Source organism: Saccopteryx bilineata, chromosome 2, assembly GCF_036850765.1.
Source record: "Saccopteryx bilineata isolate mSacBil1 chromosome 2, mSacBil1_pri_phased_curated, whole genome shotgun sequence".
Taxonomy (NCBI): domain Eukaryota; kingdom Metazoa; phylum Chordata; class Mammalia; order Chiroptera; family Emballonuridae; genus Saccopteryx; species Saccopteryx bilineata.
The window spans coordinates 384,586,684-384,603,235 of NC_089491.1; the positions used below are offsets into that span (position 1 = coordinate 384,586,684).

At 53.5% G+C, this 16,552-nt stretch overlaps 1 protein-coding gene across 9 annotated transcripts in view; it reads left to right on the top strand.

Moving 5' to 3' along the window:
* Window positions 1-16,552, top strand: part of MSI2 (musashi RNA binding protein 2) — a 416,318-nt gene that overhangs the window by 347,262 nt on the left and 52,504 nt on the right. For all 9 annotated transcript variants that reach the window (XM_066264029.1, XM_066264030.1, XM_066264023.1 and 6 more), the window contains exons 9-10: window positions 4,523-4,637; window positions 13,630-13,704. In XM_066264029.1, the coding sequence (XP_066120126.1) occupies window positions 4,523-4,637; window positions 13,630-13,704 (190 nt within the window). The remainder of the gene's footprint in view (window positions 1-4,522; window positions 4,638-13,629; window positions 13,705-16,552) is intronic.

Sequence of the window (16,552 nt, forward strand, 5' to 3'; positions counted from 1 at the left end):
ATGGGAGACAGCAAGCAAGGGCCCCGCCGAGCCCACTCGACTCCCAGAACCACAAGAAAGAATGATAAATTGTTGCTTAAAGCCACTAAGTGTGGGGTAGTTGGTTGCACAGCTGACTGGGACACAGTGTGTGTCCTGATGACCCAAGTGCGTCGCTGCAGCTGCAGAGACAAGCCGGGTCTCCCTCGTCTTGGTTCTGTCACTCGGGTTGTTGATGCCAAGTTCCCTGGTGTCTGCGGGGCCCCCTGGGAGGGTAGCAAGTGGAGGGTTGGGGTGGGGGTGAGCCATACGTGGTTTATTTAACTCAACTCGAGGCTCCAGAGGCTGACAGGCCCAGAACTGATGAGAAGCAGATGGAAGCTTGAGCACTTGCCTTGCTGTTAGGCGAGCAGGCTAGAGTCTGTCTTGGTAATGGACCGAGTGTTCTCAGAGGTGGAGGCCTCATCTTCGCCTCCCCTGCTGCCTAGACCTTGCCAGACGCAGGGAGGTCCTCAGCACCACTGGATTAAACAGACAGGGTCTTCTTGACCCTAACAAGCACGGAGTCAGTCCATGATCCTTCTGGAACTCGGCCGGGGGAGCCAGAGGAGATAGGTGCTGAGCCTGGTCCCTGCTCCAAGACCTAGCAGTCCGACAGGGCCGACGAACGAGGCGTCTTCCAGGCTGGTGCGGCAAGGGCACCGTTGCATCCTCAGCAAGCCACCCAGCAAGCTCCCTAGGAGATCTCAAGATACAGAGAGCGGCCACGCCGCTTTCCCCTCTTGTGTCTTCTTCCTGTGATGTCATCCGTGGGGCCAGGGGCTGGGCGGCCAGGCCTCCTGGTCCTGAGAAACCTTCCCAGGAGCCTTTCGTGCAGCCAGGCAGGCTCCCTATTGCGACTGCTACCTCTTTCCATCACTCAGGTGCCTGGGACGTGCCAGGGTCCCCCAGACAGTACACACGGCATGGCCCCTGGCCTCGGGGAGCACTCCTGGGGACACAGCAGGGCTGACAGCCCACGCAGTCGGGGCCGCCCACACAGCCCCAGCAAAGACAGCAAAGGAGCTGCCAGCCCTTCTCAGCGAGATGACGAGTGGGTGGGTTTGTTTAAAATATTCCCATTACAGTCAGTTAACCTTTATGTCCCCGAAATGAAAACAGGATAAACCTGAAGTTTTCATTGATCACGTTGCCTAGAAACAGGTAGCAGGTTTTTCTGAGACAGTGCAATGGATTGTCACGGACAGGGCCGTTGGGAAGTGAGCTGGTCGGCGGGGTTGCCTGGGATCCTGATGTTACCGTGGGGTAGTTATCTGTCTGCCCCCACAGGGCACACCCATCTTCCCACTGGGCAGGCTCTTGCCACTGAGGTTTCTCAGCCCGCTTCTGAGTCCTGGGGGTGGGATCTGGAGTCCAGGAGCAAATTGTCACCCCTGGGTTGGGGGACAAATCTGTACACCCAATTCTGATGAATTTCCTTCTCTCTTCCTGTCTTTTTTGTTTGTTTGTTTAACTTACTCCCGGGCCATAAGTCTATGTTTCTTCAGTTTCTCCTGGGATGTCTTTTTCTTCTGTGCAACCTCCCCACCTGGTTTAGGTACCACCTGCTCTTCTGAGTTAGGTCCTCTCCGTGCAGCAGGGAGAGCTGCGGTCTGATTAATCCGCCCGTGAGCTCTGTAAGTCCTAACACCGCATCTTGGGAGCTTTGTTCACCTGGATGTGCTCAATGACCAAAGAATCTACATCTAAACCCCTACTCAGCCTTACTCTCTGCATCTTTAAACACATGCAGCCAGAATTCAGAGCTCTTTCTGAGCCACCGACCCTGTGTCCAGTCCTAGTGTTTGGCCTGCGCACACCTACCAACTCCACCATTGTAATGACAAAGGGCATATATTGCTTCTGTAAAGTGACATCCTTCAGATACTTGGTGGCTTTTTGAATATATCCTTGACGCCCTGGACAGTTCCATGTGTGTTCTTAAAGTGAACACAAAGGTTTGAACCTGTTGATTTGCATGATTTTGTGGGTTTTCTGAGTCAAGGGAATGGCGAACCATTTTCAGAGGTCACAGGCTACTTACAGGAAAATGTGAATTTATTTCTTTCTAATCACCTTCTCTTCCCACCACCTCCCTTACTTTCAACAGTAATATTTCAAGAAGAAAACTGGGGATATAAAATAACAAAACGCACAATGGAAATTATAGAACAAAGTCACGCAGACAACTTTGCTATGTCTTTTCCATGTTTTTTCCCAATATGACATATACCCTTGTTTACTTTCCACAAAACCTCTCTGATTGGCTTTCTCCTCGCTTACAGTTAGGGTGTGCAACCAACCACCTTGGTTTGCCCGGGACTGAGGGTTTCCCAGTACCGGGGCATCTGGTAATCAACATGCTTCCCCGTATCCGTACTCTCGGTCGCCTTGAATGAGCCAAACTCAGCCTGAACAACTCCCCATTCTTGGACATTAATGACATTTTCTTTTTTTGAATGATAATTAATGCTGTGGTCGGTGGTCTCATCTATATGTCCTTTCAGGTGACATATAGGACAAGTCGGATTTATTAGATCAAAGGCTGTGAGCCTGTGTGGCTTTGACATTTTGTCCGGTTGTTCTCCAGAAAATATGTGCCCATTTCCACTCTGCCTGCCCATGCTCTCGGGGACGCAACATCAAATAACCCTTTTATCACACCCAGTCTGACGGGCAAAGCTGTGTCTCGTCATGGGACGCGGGCTCCTCGATTAGCCGTGTGTGAATTGCCCGTCTGAGTCCTTCACCTACGTCTCTTCTCGAGATGTCATCACTTTCCTTTTAATCTTGAAAAACTCTTTGTATTAAGCCTGTCAGTCATGAAGGGCGAACCATCTTGTCCATTTTTTGAAAGTGTGTGTGTGGTGATCATTCTTTAAAGAACAAGAGTGATACTTGTTATCCAGTGACTTTGAAGAAAGAAGGGTTAATATCTGAGGTAATTAAAGTTTCTCCCAGCCTTAAGCACCAAAATATTTTTTTTAATAGCGTATTTGGGATGAGACTATCTCCAAAATGGGCAACCCATGTGGGTCCCTTTTAAAACAAAGTATATACTGCACACAATTTAACTTTTTCTTCTTCGCTCGGACGTGCCATGAACCGTGGTCCTTTTCTATGCGAGAGCGATATCCTCAGCACCTGTCAAGCTGCAGAGAGTCTCGGCTGCTCTACCGTGTGGCCCGGCTCTTGTCTCACCCCATCACCGCGAGGCTGGCATGCAGTTACTTTGTCTACTGTGAGCACCCCTGCCTTACCCACGACATCCCGCCTGCATCAGCGACAGGGCTGCTGACTGGCGGCAGTGCTCGTTCAGACTGTCTGTAAACGGGAGGCAGGTACGCACCGCACAGGGCCTGCGCTGAGGAGCGCCAGTGGCAACACTGTGGGGACGTTGGCAGGCGACCGTTGCCCTTACGTCCTGGGGTTTGCACTCTATATTGTTTATACTGTACAGATATAGACAGACAGGCATAGGTATGTGTGGTTAAAGAACTGGCGTCTGGGTGTGTGAGCGAAATAGGATTACAGAACTTTGGAGGCAGAAGGGAGACAGGAAGGAACGACTATCAACCCCTTGAAGATGCAGGTGCAACATGAGAAACCAATAATCCAGATAAACAGACCCAGTGTTTAACCTTCTTGTTGCCCTCGGCAGTGTGCCGGGCAGGTTTCCTTAGAGGGACGGGGGCATTACTGACCCAGACATTTAAAACACCCGGCTGCCAGGTCTGCCCCTGCCAGTCCATTCTTGTCAGTTGCCAAAGAGCAATGGTCCAGCAGCTATGCCCGGTGAGGGCTCAGGGTCACGTCTCCACAGACCACCCCCCACCCCCGCCAAGCGCAACCCCTGAACAGAGGGCACCCAGTGGTTTCAGAATGGGAGCCATGGCGGGGGGGGGGGGCTTGTTGAATGGCTTGGGTCCCTGCGTACCTACTGTGTGCCCAGCCCTGGACATGGTTTACAACCCTCCACACAGGTCTCCTAATGCTGTTTTCTCATCTGTGAAATGGAGCTAAGACTAACTGGCTTCTCTGTTTAGTAAGACGTGGAATCAGCTGGCCCCCCACATGAAGAGTTATGGACTTGAGGGAACCTGGGAGAGATTTGTAAATATGCAAAGGGCCCTTCAATCACACGGGATTGTCCCCATTGCTATTGTCACTATTCATAGACACCACAAACAGCCACGCTGCCTTCTCAAGCTCACACTTCCCGCACAGTCTGAGCTCCCAACCCACATGTGTGTATCTTAAGCTTACGTCCTTGCCGCCCTTCCAAACCCAATTTCATCCTTGTAGGTTTTTCTGAAGCAGGATTTGCGCAAGTGGTGTGTTTTCTTAAATATTTATTTTGCAGGCCATTTACTCGGCACGGCTATTTTTACAGTGAGTAAGGAGCAAGGCTAAAAATAACCCAGCTCGTAACCAGATCAGTTCTGCATTTGACATTTATGTGGAATTCATTTGCATCTCATTTGTTCGCCTTTCTGTTTAACAGGTAGAATGTAAGAAAGCTCAGCCGAAAGAAGTCATGTTCCCACCTGGGACAAGAGGCCGGGCCCGGGGGCTGCCTTACACCATGGACGCGTTCATGCTTGGCATGGGGATGCTGGGTGAGTCTGGGGGGGGGGAGCAGCAGAGTCACCATGGACTTGGGGCTTTGGAAGCCTGTACACCCAACTGGGCTACCTACCCACTGGGCAAGCTGCTTTACCTGTCTGAGCCTCAGTGTCCTTGACTGTAATGAGAATGATAATCTCCCTTGCAGGGAAATTATGACCATTAAATGAGCAGAGAAGATGGATGAATGGATGGATGGATGGATGGATGGATGGATGGATGGATGGATGAGTGGGTGGGTGGATGGATGAGTGGGTGAGTGGGTGAGTGGGTGGGTAGGTGGGTGGGTGGGTGGATGGATGGATGGATGGGTGGGTGGGTGGGTGGATGGATGGATGGATGGATGGGTGGATGGGTGCATGGATAGATGGATGAATGATCATTTTGTACCACGCCTGGCTTATAGGAGGTACTCCTTCAAAAGAGGGAAATGTCAGTCCCTCCCTCTGCCCCAGCCCTCTCTCCTGACTGAGACTTTTTAAGGATCTAAGGACTCTGGGCTGGCTGAACTTGTGTGGACAAAGGCTACATCATCTTAAACTTGAGAGAGGAGGGGAAGTGGAAAGGGTGGGCGATAATCCTGTCTATTTAAATGATTAACATTTTTCTCTTGGGATATCAAAATTTGCATTTAAATGGATGTTTTAAATAGCCTGTTTTATTCTTTATTTGCAAAAAAAAAAAAAAAGTAGATGATGAAAGACAAAGTGTGTTTGTCTTGACGAAAAATGATCTCTCCTGGCTTTTAGAGAAATTGAGTTGCATATTATGCCCCTTCCTTAAAGGTATCTCTGTCCGTCCTGCGTAGATAATTGAAAATCTTGCTGCTTAAATGGCATGAAAGATAGAGAAAGATGTGGAGAAGCGTAATGGTGTGGGTCGCAACAATAATTAGAAATTTCAAGGCGAGAGAACGGTATTCTAGTGCAAGTTATTGTGTGTCGGGAAAATACTAATTAAATGGGATAAATGGTAGTTAATGGTGAAATCCCATTCAGGCACATGAGTGTCTAGTTTTAATGGGTTTTCATTTGGTTTGGCTAAAAGTCCCTCTTCTACATTGTTTGATAAGCACTTTGTGTATTTTCAGATTTGCTGCTGTTGAAATTATTCCTGGCTTAGTTTTAAATTTATAAAACTTTCCAGGGTATTATAAATTCTTGAAAATAATTTTTTTCTGAGGAAGTAGCAAGGGCAGGTAAAGTTAACTTCGAGGAATTTAAAATGGAGTGAGATGCCATGAATATTGAAAATGGCTGAGATGCTAATTCTCAAATCAGTGTTTTGGGCTTAACAATTTCAAAGAAAAACCCTATTGTCACTCTTTTAAAAATTAGGCAAATGATTCTAAAACTTATCTGGAAGAAGAAACACTGAGAATAAAGTAGAAAATGTTTTAAAGAAGAAATGAGGAAAGACTAGTTTGATATCAGAACATAGCACAGAACTACAGTGATTAAACACTGTGGTATAGAAGAATGCATTTGTTAATGGGAAAAGTTAAAGAACCGGAAGTAAATCTATATCTATGTGAGAGGGTAATTATTATCGTTTTTAGAAATCAACGAGAAGTATTTCTTGCTTGATTGTAAGGCACTTGTGTGGCTCTCATTTAAAACCATCATCATTTTTATTTGGTCTTTCCCCTGTGCTGTGGGCCAGAGGAAGCACTGGGCGTGTTAAGTTTTTTAAAAACCATAATGAGTTGAGCCCATTACCACCTGCTGGCTTTTGGTACCTATATTATAGCCTCAGGGCATAAAATGGGAGACTGTTCCAGGATCCAGATATTCAGGGACTGCCCCCATCTTTCTGAGTCTAAGCTGATGCCCTTTGCCTGCACGAAGAATGAACTGGATTTTCTTTGGGGAGAAGCAGAGGTGTGGAGAGAGGCCAGTCCATTCTTGTCAGTTGCCAAAGAGCAATGGTCCAGCAGCTATGCCCGGCGAGGGCTCAGGGTCACGTCTCCACAGACCACCCCCCAAGCGCAACCCCTGAACAGAGGGCACCCAGTGGTTTCAGAATGGGAGCCGTGGCAGGGGGGGCCTTGTTGAATGGCTTGGGTCCCTGCATACCTACTGTGTGCCCAGCCCTGGGCTAGCCCTGGGAGACAGGTGTGGACCCTGCCTTCATGGAGCTTATGGTCTAGTGAGAGACGATGTTTAATAGCCAGTGACGCAGATACATAAGTGATCATAATAGAGAAAGCTACAGAGTGCTTTCAGAGCACGGGAAGAGTAGAAACTAGTTTGTGGAATCAGGGTGCACCTTCCTATGGAGGTGACATTTTAGCGAGAACGAGAAGAATGAGTAGATCAAGGGCCATCCAGACAGAAGGAGCAGGCTTGGGACGTGAGGGTCCTAGTGTGAAGCCCCCAAAGCCGACTGGCCTGGCGGGTGGGGCAGGTCCAGCCAGGGCACCTGTGAGGAGGAGGAGGGGTGGCCAGGTGGCTCAGGGATTGGGTTTGACCCTGGCTGTGATGTGCAGATCCGAACACTCCCTGGGCTTCTCCAGCTGCCATTTGATTGGTTCCCGCTCAATGAGGGATGGGCATGTGATGAATGCCAGCTGCTGACTCCTCTGTCCTAACTCTTCCCCCTTCCTTTCGATTCTCAAGTGTGACTTCCTTGAGCCCCAGAGCCCCAGTAAAGCAGTAATTGTTAGTTTAATTGTGGTTAATATTAGTTCTTCCCTCATCCCGGCTGCTTAAGGCTTCCACATGGATACTGCCACCAGGAAGAACCCCTAGAATGCGACTGCTCAAGGTCCCAGAGGCGCACCCCCCCAAACCAAGCAGAGGGCTCCAGGGAGAATTGATGGTGTCAACCCGGCCTCCACCAGGGGGCTTGGTGCCTCAGTGTCTAAAACAACGCTTGGCCCTCAGCAGGCACTCAGTAAAGATCTGCTGAATGAATGCACTTGAAAACTTCAGTGGAATACACCTCATTTCCAAAAAGCCCTAGAAGTGCCTTTTCTGCTCTTTCGACAACAACAAGGAGAAAGTCCAAATCACGGAACTTTTAAAAAATGTTCCGCTTGAGCTGAGGTCACAAGCCAGGAGGAAAAGCTCAACTTCAGAATCAGATCTGGACTCCTCACCCCTTCAGCTCTGTGACTTGGAACAAGTGGCAGCCTCTCTGTTCTTCAGTGACCATAGCTAGGGTGCTGGGGACCCTCGCTTCACGGGGTGGTTGAGGGTAGATGAACCCACACTGTGCCCAGCCGATGCCGTATCCGTGAAGTCTGCCCTGCTGCAGCTGGTGAACCATTCAGGAAGAAAAAATATGTGCTGTTAATTAAACTGCTCTTGTGCTTTCTTAACACATTGATGGTGAGATCAATTCCATTTTCAGGAGATGTTAACGTGGGAAAAAAATGTGTCTTCAGGTCAACAAAATACAGTATGTACTCAAACCAGGAGCTATTGGTACTGGAGGCCTGGGGCAAATTACAGGTGCCCACTACCCTTCCAGTCGGGGTCCCCCTTCTCCCACAGTGAAGAGCATAGCTAGACCTGCAGGTGTGATTTGTGCTAGGTCACCTGTAGCCTCCTTCTCAGGTTGCACCCCCAGCTCAATGAGTTGGATTATCTTTGAGTTTTAACCTCCCAACAAAAGTCCGTGTGCTGCCCTCGGGGCCTCCCGAATCCCCCAGACTCTCTGGTGAGGCCATCCGGACACCTGGTGAGATGGGCCTCCCAAAGGTCCCCAACTGTGCCCCCAGCCGGGGACCAGCTCGGCCCTAGGTTCCGGCGGAAGAGGTGAATCGGGCACAAGACCCCGGGGAACAAGCAGAGTCTCCCAGTCTGGCTGGCCTGCTGACCCCCTAGTCAGGATGGAGTCTCCACCCAGGCTCCCCGGGTGACCCTGCCAGAAACGCCCGGGGCTGCCCTTCGTTCCGCCCCCTGGCATCCCGGCCTCTGGGCGAGGAGGGTGCCACCTGGTGTGCTGTGACTGGAACCTTCTTCCCTCCAAAGTGGCAGCACTGAGAGGAGTCTGACCCTTTGCTAGGATGGCCTGGCATGTCCCCATCCGTCACCTGGGCCGCCCCCTCCCCGGTGCGCTAGGCCTGCGTATCTCTCCTGGAATCGTGACCATCACTACCAACAGCTATGTGGCTTGTGACCTCAGCTCACGCGGAACATTTTTTAAAAGTTCCGTGATTTGGACTTTCTCCTGGTTGTTGTCGAAAGAGTAGAAAAGGCACTTCTAGGGCTTTTTAGAAATGAGGTGTATTCCACTGAAGTTTTCAAGTGCATTCATTCAGCAGATCTTTACTCAGTGCCTGCTGAGGGCCAAGCGCTGTTTTAGACACTGAGGCTGCAGCGGAGGGGCCGCCTCCAATCTCAGGAGCTGACGTTCTGGTGAGACAGCGGACACACCGGTCTGTCAGTGGCCAGGAAGCTGCGGAACTGATTTTTAAATATCCTTTAAGATTCCTCCATCCTTGTGGGGGTCTCATCAAAGGGAGGCTGATGGGCGTACGGATGCACAGTTATTCTTTCTGAGTCGCTCTGGTGTGGCTGCAAACGTCCTTGGGGGATCCTGCAGCTGGTTTTAGCTTTCACAGCCTCTGACAGAATCAGAATAATCGGCCCAATGGGACCTCCTGAAAAAGAACGTAGGAGAGAACAGGAGGGTCCGGCTTGTGCAGCCCTCGGACTCCTCTGCCCTGCCTTGCGGTGGCCGAGAGGCGCCCACAGTGATCCTGCTCAACGCACTCTCTCTGGTTTTTTTTAACGAAAGTGGACTTCATAAAAGCCAACGTGATTATTGTTGATGTCTCTGATTCCGCTTGGCCTTCTCTGCCACACAACCCGACTGCCTCTCACCCTCTCGACCTCGCTGGGCACACACTACTTAACAGGTTTGAGACCGGTGCTAGAGAAAGACCTCGTCGCTGAGGCCTTGAAAAGCTTCCCCCTGCGGGCCCAGCAATGGAGACACTTGAGCAGCTGAAGAAAAGCCAGAGGCACTCTTATCCGTGCTCATTCTGACCTGGCGTTCCCTGAAAAGAAAGCCTCCCCCCCCCCAAATAAAATGATCGAGAAGGAGCAAGGTGCTGTAATCCGCTGGCGTTCACAAATAAGCCAAGTGGAGACGGGCTGGACCTCAGAGCCACATGGCTGGACTCTCTTGTCATTTCAACTGGGATTTGTCTTTCCCAAAAATAACTGTTGAGGTCATTCCCAGGGCAGATCTCCATTTGCTCAAGTATTTCCCGGTAAACTGAGGAAACTGACGATTCAGCCCCACCTTTCCCTCCTCAGAACCGGGTCCGCCGGAACCGCCCGCGGTGGCAGGAAGGCCCGTGTCTGCGCCGCCCGGTGGGCAACCGTGAGCTGCCCGGCCGTTGAGCACTGAAGACGGGGCTCGCGCGTCTCAGGGGCGGAAGACTTTGTTGTCTGTAATTTAAATGAAAGTGAAGTTGGACGGCGCTGGTCTGGAGGAGCCCGTGATTCTGGCAGATCCCGGGGCCGGGCATCTTTGCAGACATCTTGCCTAGGACCGGTTCTCAGTGTGCAGACCTCGTAGCCAGTGTGGTGCCCCAGGCCGTGCTCTGCACACCCCAAGTTCCCTGGTCTCTTTCAGGTCGAGGGTCCGGTGGGAACAATTGTCCGTGCCTCCAAGTAGCTGAGCAGTGGAGCCCAGGAGCGGATGAGTCATGTGCCCATCGAGAGTGCAGACATCTTCTCGGGGCAGAGCAAGGATCTAGAACCACGCTTCTGAGAACTCTGCCGGCAGCACCCCCCCGAAGGGCACGGGCCCTGAAATAAGCTGACTGGCAAATTCAAAATTCTGTTGTTTATTTCTGATACCCCCCCCCCAGTGGAAAACCTATCTGTAGGAGAGGTGGCCAGCCAAGCAGAAGGCTGGGCTTTTTCTTTAGTGACAGGAGATAATTACTGTGGGATTGATCAGGTGTCCAGAGTACTGGAGCAAATAAATTGTGCAGCAGCTGGTGGGGGAGGGGCCCGGCTGCTAATGGAAGTGGTGGCTGGGTCACCTCCCCGTAATGTGGGCTGACGGAGCCCTCGCGTGGGTCCCCCGTAATGTGCGATTGATATGCAGCCAGCCGATTTCCCCACGCGGCTGGGGCCGGGAGCCGGTCGAGCAGAGCTGGGCTGCACAGCGGTAAATGAAGAGGAAAATTGAAGTAATGTTGTATTATAAATTTATGATTTCATCTGCCCGACCCAGAGGATGTTTGGCCATTGGGGTGGGGAGTGTTGAGATAAGACCCCCCCCCCCCTGCCTCTGGCAGCTGCCAAATTCTCACCTCTGTTGTTCAGGGGACAATGTTGACATCCTCAGGAAGACAGGAGTAAGGCCCCAGACTAAGGTGAACTTGGCCGTGCCCTTCTTCCTTCTTGTTGAAGATTCTCGAGTATGGCAGGAAGAAAACAGAGATGATGGAATCGTTCTGGTGGCCGGAATCAGGGGGGACTGGGCGGTCCATCCCCCACCACCCAGGAAGTCTCAGAGGTGACACGGGCTTACACCTTTGCTGTCAGATTGACACTGAAATATTTAAGATCCACCCCCACCCCCCGGCCCTGAAGTTAGAAGACAAGAGTCATTTATCATGAGGAAGGCAGTGATTCGGCTGCTTGCATAGAATCTGTTTATCAGTATTGTTGAAATAACGGTACAGGAATCCAAGTACCGAGAGATCTGATGTGATCGCAGGTGATTCGTTTAGAAGAGAACTGAGCTGTCTGGCCATGAAATCAATTCAGAGGGAGCAGTCACCACGGTGTGTCCACTTCAGGCAACCAAGTCTTGGTCTCTGTCCCTGGTCTCTGTCGCTCTGTTCCTCTTCTCTCCGCATCTGGTCCGAGTGCTTCTCCTCAGCGGTCAGTGCACAGCTGCAGGTCGGACGGTCTCGTCTGGGCAGCCTCCTGCCAACAAGACGGCGAGAGCTGGGAAGCGAACGCGCGGGGAAGGAGCAGGTGGCAAGACTCTTCTGTGGCGGAAGCAGGTCCGTGGGCCAAGGGGTTGTGACTGCAGACTTGGAAAGGCTCTGCTGAGGTGTGGCAGAGGCGTCGTGGCAGGTATCAGTTGAGACCTGGGGCCCAGCGTTGCTGCAAGGGACCCGCACAGCTTTCTACAGAGGGCACGGCTCCGGCTCCCAAAGAAAAGGGAACTTCCCCCTTCCACGGGCGTGGTCTGGGGTCAGATATAGGACTGAAACCCAGGTCATCAGATGTCCAGGCCAGCAAGCTCCTGTTCTGGGCTGGTGGCAGAAGCCATGAACTCATCAACAAGTGCAGGGAAGTGAGGGAGGGGGGTCCTGTGTCTGGACCACTGAGGCATGAAAGCTCAATGAATGGGCAGCTGGAAGACCAGCAAACTTGAACTCATGGTGCCAGAGTGCACGCAAGATGGAACTTAATGAATGATCCTGTCCCTGGACAATGAGACCCCAGAGCCCGTGTTTAGGGGTGTTTAAAGGGTTGTTTAGAACCACAGAGTCATGGCTGGAGGGTATGGTGACTCATAAACCCAAAGCAGTTTTCTACCAGTGTTTTGGTGGCAAGCAACAGAAACAACTCCGGCTGCCTAGAGCGGCAAGGGAGACCATTGGAGGGGCTTGGGCAGCACACAGAATTGCCAGGAAGGCCGGAGAACGGGCAGGAACCAGGAACCCCGGTGGTCAGGGGCTGCTGTTGCCACCGCAGGATGCTGGACTGCGCTGCTAACACCAGAGTAAATCCCGAACTGCTCCCTCCTCCTCAGCCCCGCCAGCCCCAGCGGTGGATCCCGGGAAGGCTTCCACTGGCTGTTCCCAGGGTTCCCGCCTGCCTGGCTCTGAGAACAGGACAGAGGTCTTTCCTGCTTCCGTGGTGGGAGGCAAGCCTCTCTCCGGGACTCCCAGAGAAGGGGCCGTCAGGTGCTGGGCAGCCAATAAACAACCATCTCACAGGCGAAAGCCAAAGTCAGGCTGGTAGAGGTGGCAGGGCAGGTGGTAGGTTGGCCGGTGGCATTTCTACTGAGACTCCCATGTGAGCCTGGCAGGGTGGGAACGGGGGAGCAATGGGCCTCCTAGGCCAATGGAAGTTCAGTCCAAGAGGCTGCCCCCACCTTCTCCGTAGCCTGGATCAAGGGGTACGGACCAAAAGAGCAAATGTCCTGAGTGGACACAACAGAGGGTTGAGAGCTGAGGTGACATCTCAATGGCATTTCCATAACAGACGGGAGAAGGCCGCCTCACCCCCCGATTCTGTGCGCCCCGTGCCCTGCCCAGCGGCAGCCTTCACAAGCACCCCTCAGTTACCTGATCACCCCCTTACATTACTCGCTGAGACAGGTGTCTAGAAAATACATGTTTGTTATGCAATGCCTGTCAGAACACGTGGCACGAGGCTGCTGGGTCTGGGCTGTGCTTTGTGGTACACATTGTAACACCACAGCCTCCGCTGCCCTGTGGAGTGTGCGTGCTTAGACGTGGCCCCTGGGACCCACCCCTGTGGATCGTGGCTTGCTGGTTAGACCCATGCTGTTCCCGAGGCGCAGGGTCAGCCCTGGGTTCCCCGCGAGCGGTGGGCCCTGAGGACTCCTGCTCGGCGGGGGGTCAGCGCTGCTGGCCACTGTCTGGGGAGGGGGCCGGCAAGGACTTTAATCTCCCACTGTCAATAGCTTTAAGGTAAAGCACATTCCTGTGAGCTCTCCAAATGTCAGAGCCAGGCCCAGGCCCTGTGTTTAGTGCTAATACGTGGCATTTACTCTGCAGGTCACAAAAGTGCACAGGGCCTTGGGGGTCTCTGCCCAAATACGGGTTAGTTATCGGCAGGCTGACAGCAGCGTCCCCAGCCACGCCAGAGAGGTGGCCCAGGCCCAGGGTGAAGACCCTCGGGGGAGGCCTCTCATTTTGTGGAAGAAAATAACTCTGGCCGTTTCTCCTGCCCCGCCCCCCGGCCCCTGGGCCCCCCACCCGGACCGGAGGCTGTACTAACAGGACTGTGCACTTTCTCTCTGTTCAAGGCTACCCCAACTTTGTGGCAACCTATGGCCGCGGCTACCCCGGATTTGCTCCCAGCTACGGCTACCAGTTCCCAGGTGAGTGCCTTTGTCTCTGGAGGCTTCAGACACATGGGGTGTGCGTGGGCTGGTGACAGGGGTGGCGGGAGGGGGCCCCTAAAGAGAATACAACTCATGCATATGCCATTCAAGAAACAACACAGCAGGTGCTCAATTTCAAACCCACTTCACTCCAGGATCAGGGCACAGCTCAGTCTGTGATTAACTGAAGTGTTGCACTGGTTTGAGTGGCAGCTTCCTGGGGGGAAAGGGGCGGGACTGAGGCAGGTGCCCTCCCTCTGCTCACCCTCCCTTCTCTGAAGCCTGGGGGTGGGGGGGCTGTCACTGGGGACTGGACTCTTGGCAGGCAGGGTTTCCTTTCCCCGCCTTTCTCACCCGGCCTGCTGACCCCCCTACTTATCCGTCCTCCCCTCCCCCAGCTCCGTGCTGTGTATGTTGGGCGTGCTGTCAGGGTTGGGGTTCACTGTCCGTCTTCAGTGGGGATATTTACATTCTCCCTCCCCTCTGTGTGGGCATCAGAGGCTCGAGGCAGAGCCCACGGTGACATGCCCAGGATGCTACAGCTCCCATGTAGGTGGGAGGGTGGGGCCCCCCACCCGAGGTGGGCAGCAGGGTGGGGCCCCCCACCCGAGGTGGGCAGCAGCGTGGGGCCCCCCACCCGAGGTGGGCAGCAGGGTGGGGCCCCCCACCCGAGGTGGGCAGCAGGGTGGGACCCCCCACCCGAGGTGGGCAACAGGGTAGGCATGATCTTGTAAGGATGGGGGAAGGGCACTAAAGAAAGTGAGATTTTTCTGATGCTTGGCTTTTCCCCTGAGGGGCCCGCCAAGCAGGAGTACACAATAATCTGTTGAGGTGTTGGGGTGTCCGTGTGCAGAAAAGAGCTGGGGTTCCTGGAGAATGCATGAGGAGCAGAGCGTTGTCCTGTCGGGCTCGGGCTGGGGTAGGAGGCTCCGTAGGGAGCTGCGCGCCAGGCAGTCTCACTCCTGCGTGGTCATCCAGCCGAGACCAGGGGCCTGGGGCCCTCAGGCCTGAGATGCAGAGGGGGCAAGACAGACCAGGAGGACAGTGTTCTGAGCCCCTGAGGAGGCCGTGTAAGTGCTGTGTGCACGATGGGCCTGGCGTTTGACTCAGGCTGAGCTGTGGGGCAGGACAGGCATGTGGGGGACAGGCCAGGAGAACAGTGTTCTGAGCCCCTGAGGAGGGCGGTGTAAGTGCTGTGTGCACGATGGGCCCGGCGTTTGACTCAGGCTGAGCTGTGGGGCAGGACAGGCATGTGGGGGACAGGCCAGGAGGCATTGGGGACACTTAGAGCCAGGCCTTATGAGAGATAGGTCCCTCACCTCGTGACAGATCCGTAGGCTCTTGTCCTGGCTGTCCATGGCCACGGCAGGTTCCTCTAAATCTCTGGGTGTCACTTCTGTCTTCCATAAAGCGGAGGTTTGTGCAAAGTGTTCGTTGAGGTCGGTACACCTTTCTGATTATAGAGGGGAGAGGCCGCATAGCAGAAGTTCCAGATGGAGGCATGTTGGATGGGGGACTCCCCGTGAGTGTGCCCTCGTCCCCTGGGGCTGGGCAGCTTCCCCTGCTGAGTGCAGGCCTCAGCGAGCATCCTTGCCTGCCCTCGGGAAGCCCGCCCGCCGCTTCTCTACGCAGGTGGCCACTCTGGTGGCCACTTCAGTGACCGCGGCCTCTCCGCAGGACAACAGGCACATATGTAGCCAGAACAGTTCAGCCCGAGCCTCCTTTAGATTTTCCCCATTTATGGAGGGGGACGCTTTGGCCCAGAGTGGCAGGGAGCCCTGTTCCGGGGCCAGGGCCAGGGTTTGGGCCCCGATGGCCTGAACCTGCTGTGCCACCCCACTCTCCCTCTGGCATCCATCTGTCTAGTATGATCACACCAGCCTTGGGCAGCTACCAAAATTTAGATTTAAACAAAATTTCAGTTACTCAGTCACCACGTGTGGCTAGTGGCTACCATCAGCACAGAACACAGAACGTTTTCATCACGACAGGAAATTCTGCTGGGCATGCCATTCTGGATCGTGAAGGAAGAGTGTATGGTGGTGGGAGAGCACAGTCCACACATACACAGGTGCACACGCGTGTGCACTGTCCTCCCCAGGGAGAGACTTGGAGTGCTGCCACTCCTGTTCTCCATTCCTTTGCCATCCTTCTCAGCCCCGAGGCTGGTGGCTGTTTCAGGGAAGCCTTCCAGGTTCCTCCCCAAGGACAAGGAGACACACAGGCTCCCACGTCCTGGCTCAAGGACAGCACTCTGTGCACCTGGCGCAGCCCACCTCTCGCCACGGCCAGGCTGCCATTGCACCCTTGGTGCAGCACTAGTTCCAGGAGGACAGAGTTCAGGGATCCTAACGTGGGGGTGGGGGTAACAAAGTGGGCCCCCTGCTAAGGCCCCTGTCTCATCCCTGGAGAGCCTTCCCTCAGAGTCCCATGAGCCAACCCACAGAATGTCTGGTAGAACACTGGCCTGGCTCGGGGACCTGCCCTAAGGAGACAAAGATGCAAAAGTGACCAGCTGAGAGAACGCGATGGGCTCCCCGGTGGTAAAGGGCGTGGCATGGGCTTGAAGTGACTGTGCCCAGGGCCCCTCTGTTTATCATTGTCACTAGCTCCCACAGTTGAACACCATCTTGTGGGTTTGAATGAGAGAGAAATCAGGCATTAAAACTTCCAGACAGAGCTCCCTGATGGCGAGACAGGGCTGTTCTCTTCTTTCTCAGCCACCACACTCCGTGTCCCATCCCACTTGAATCCTGGAAGCCTCTAGCTTTTCCTCACCAGTGGCCCTCAGTGGCCCCAAGAGTGAGGCCACCCGCTCTCAGAGAGGGTCAAGGTGTGGCATGGC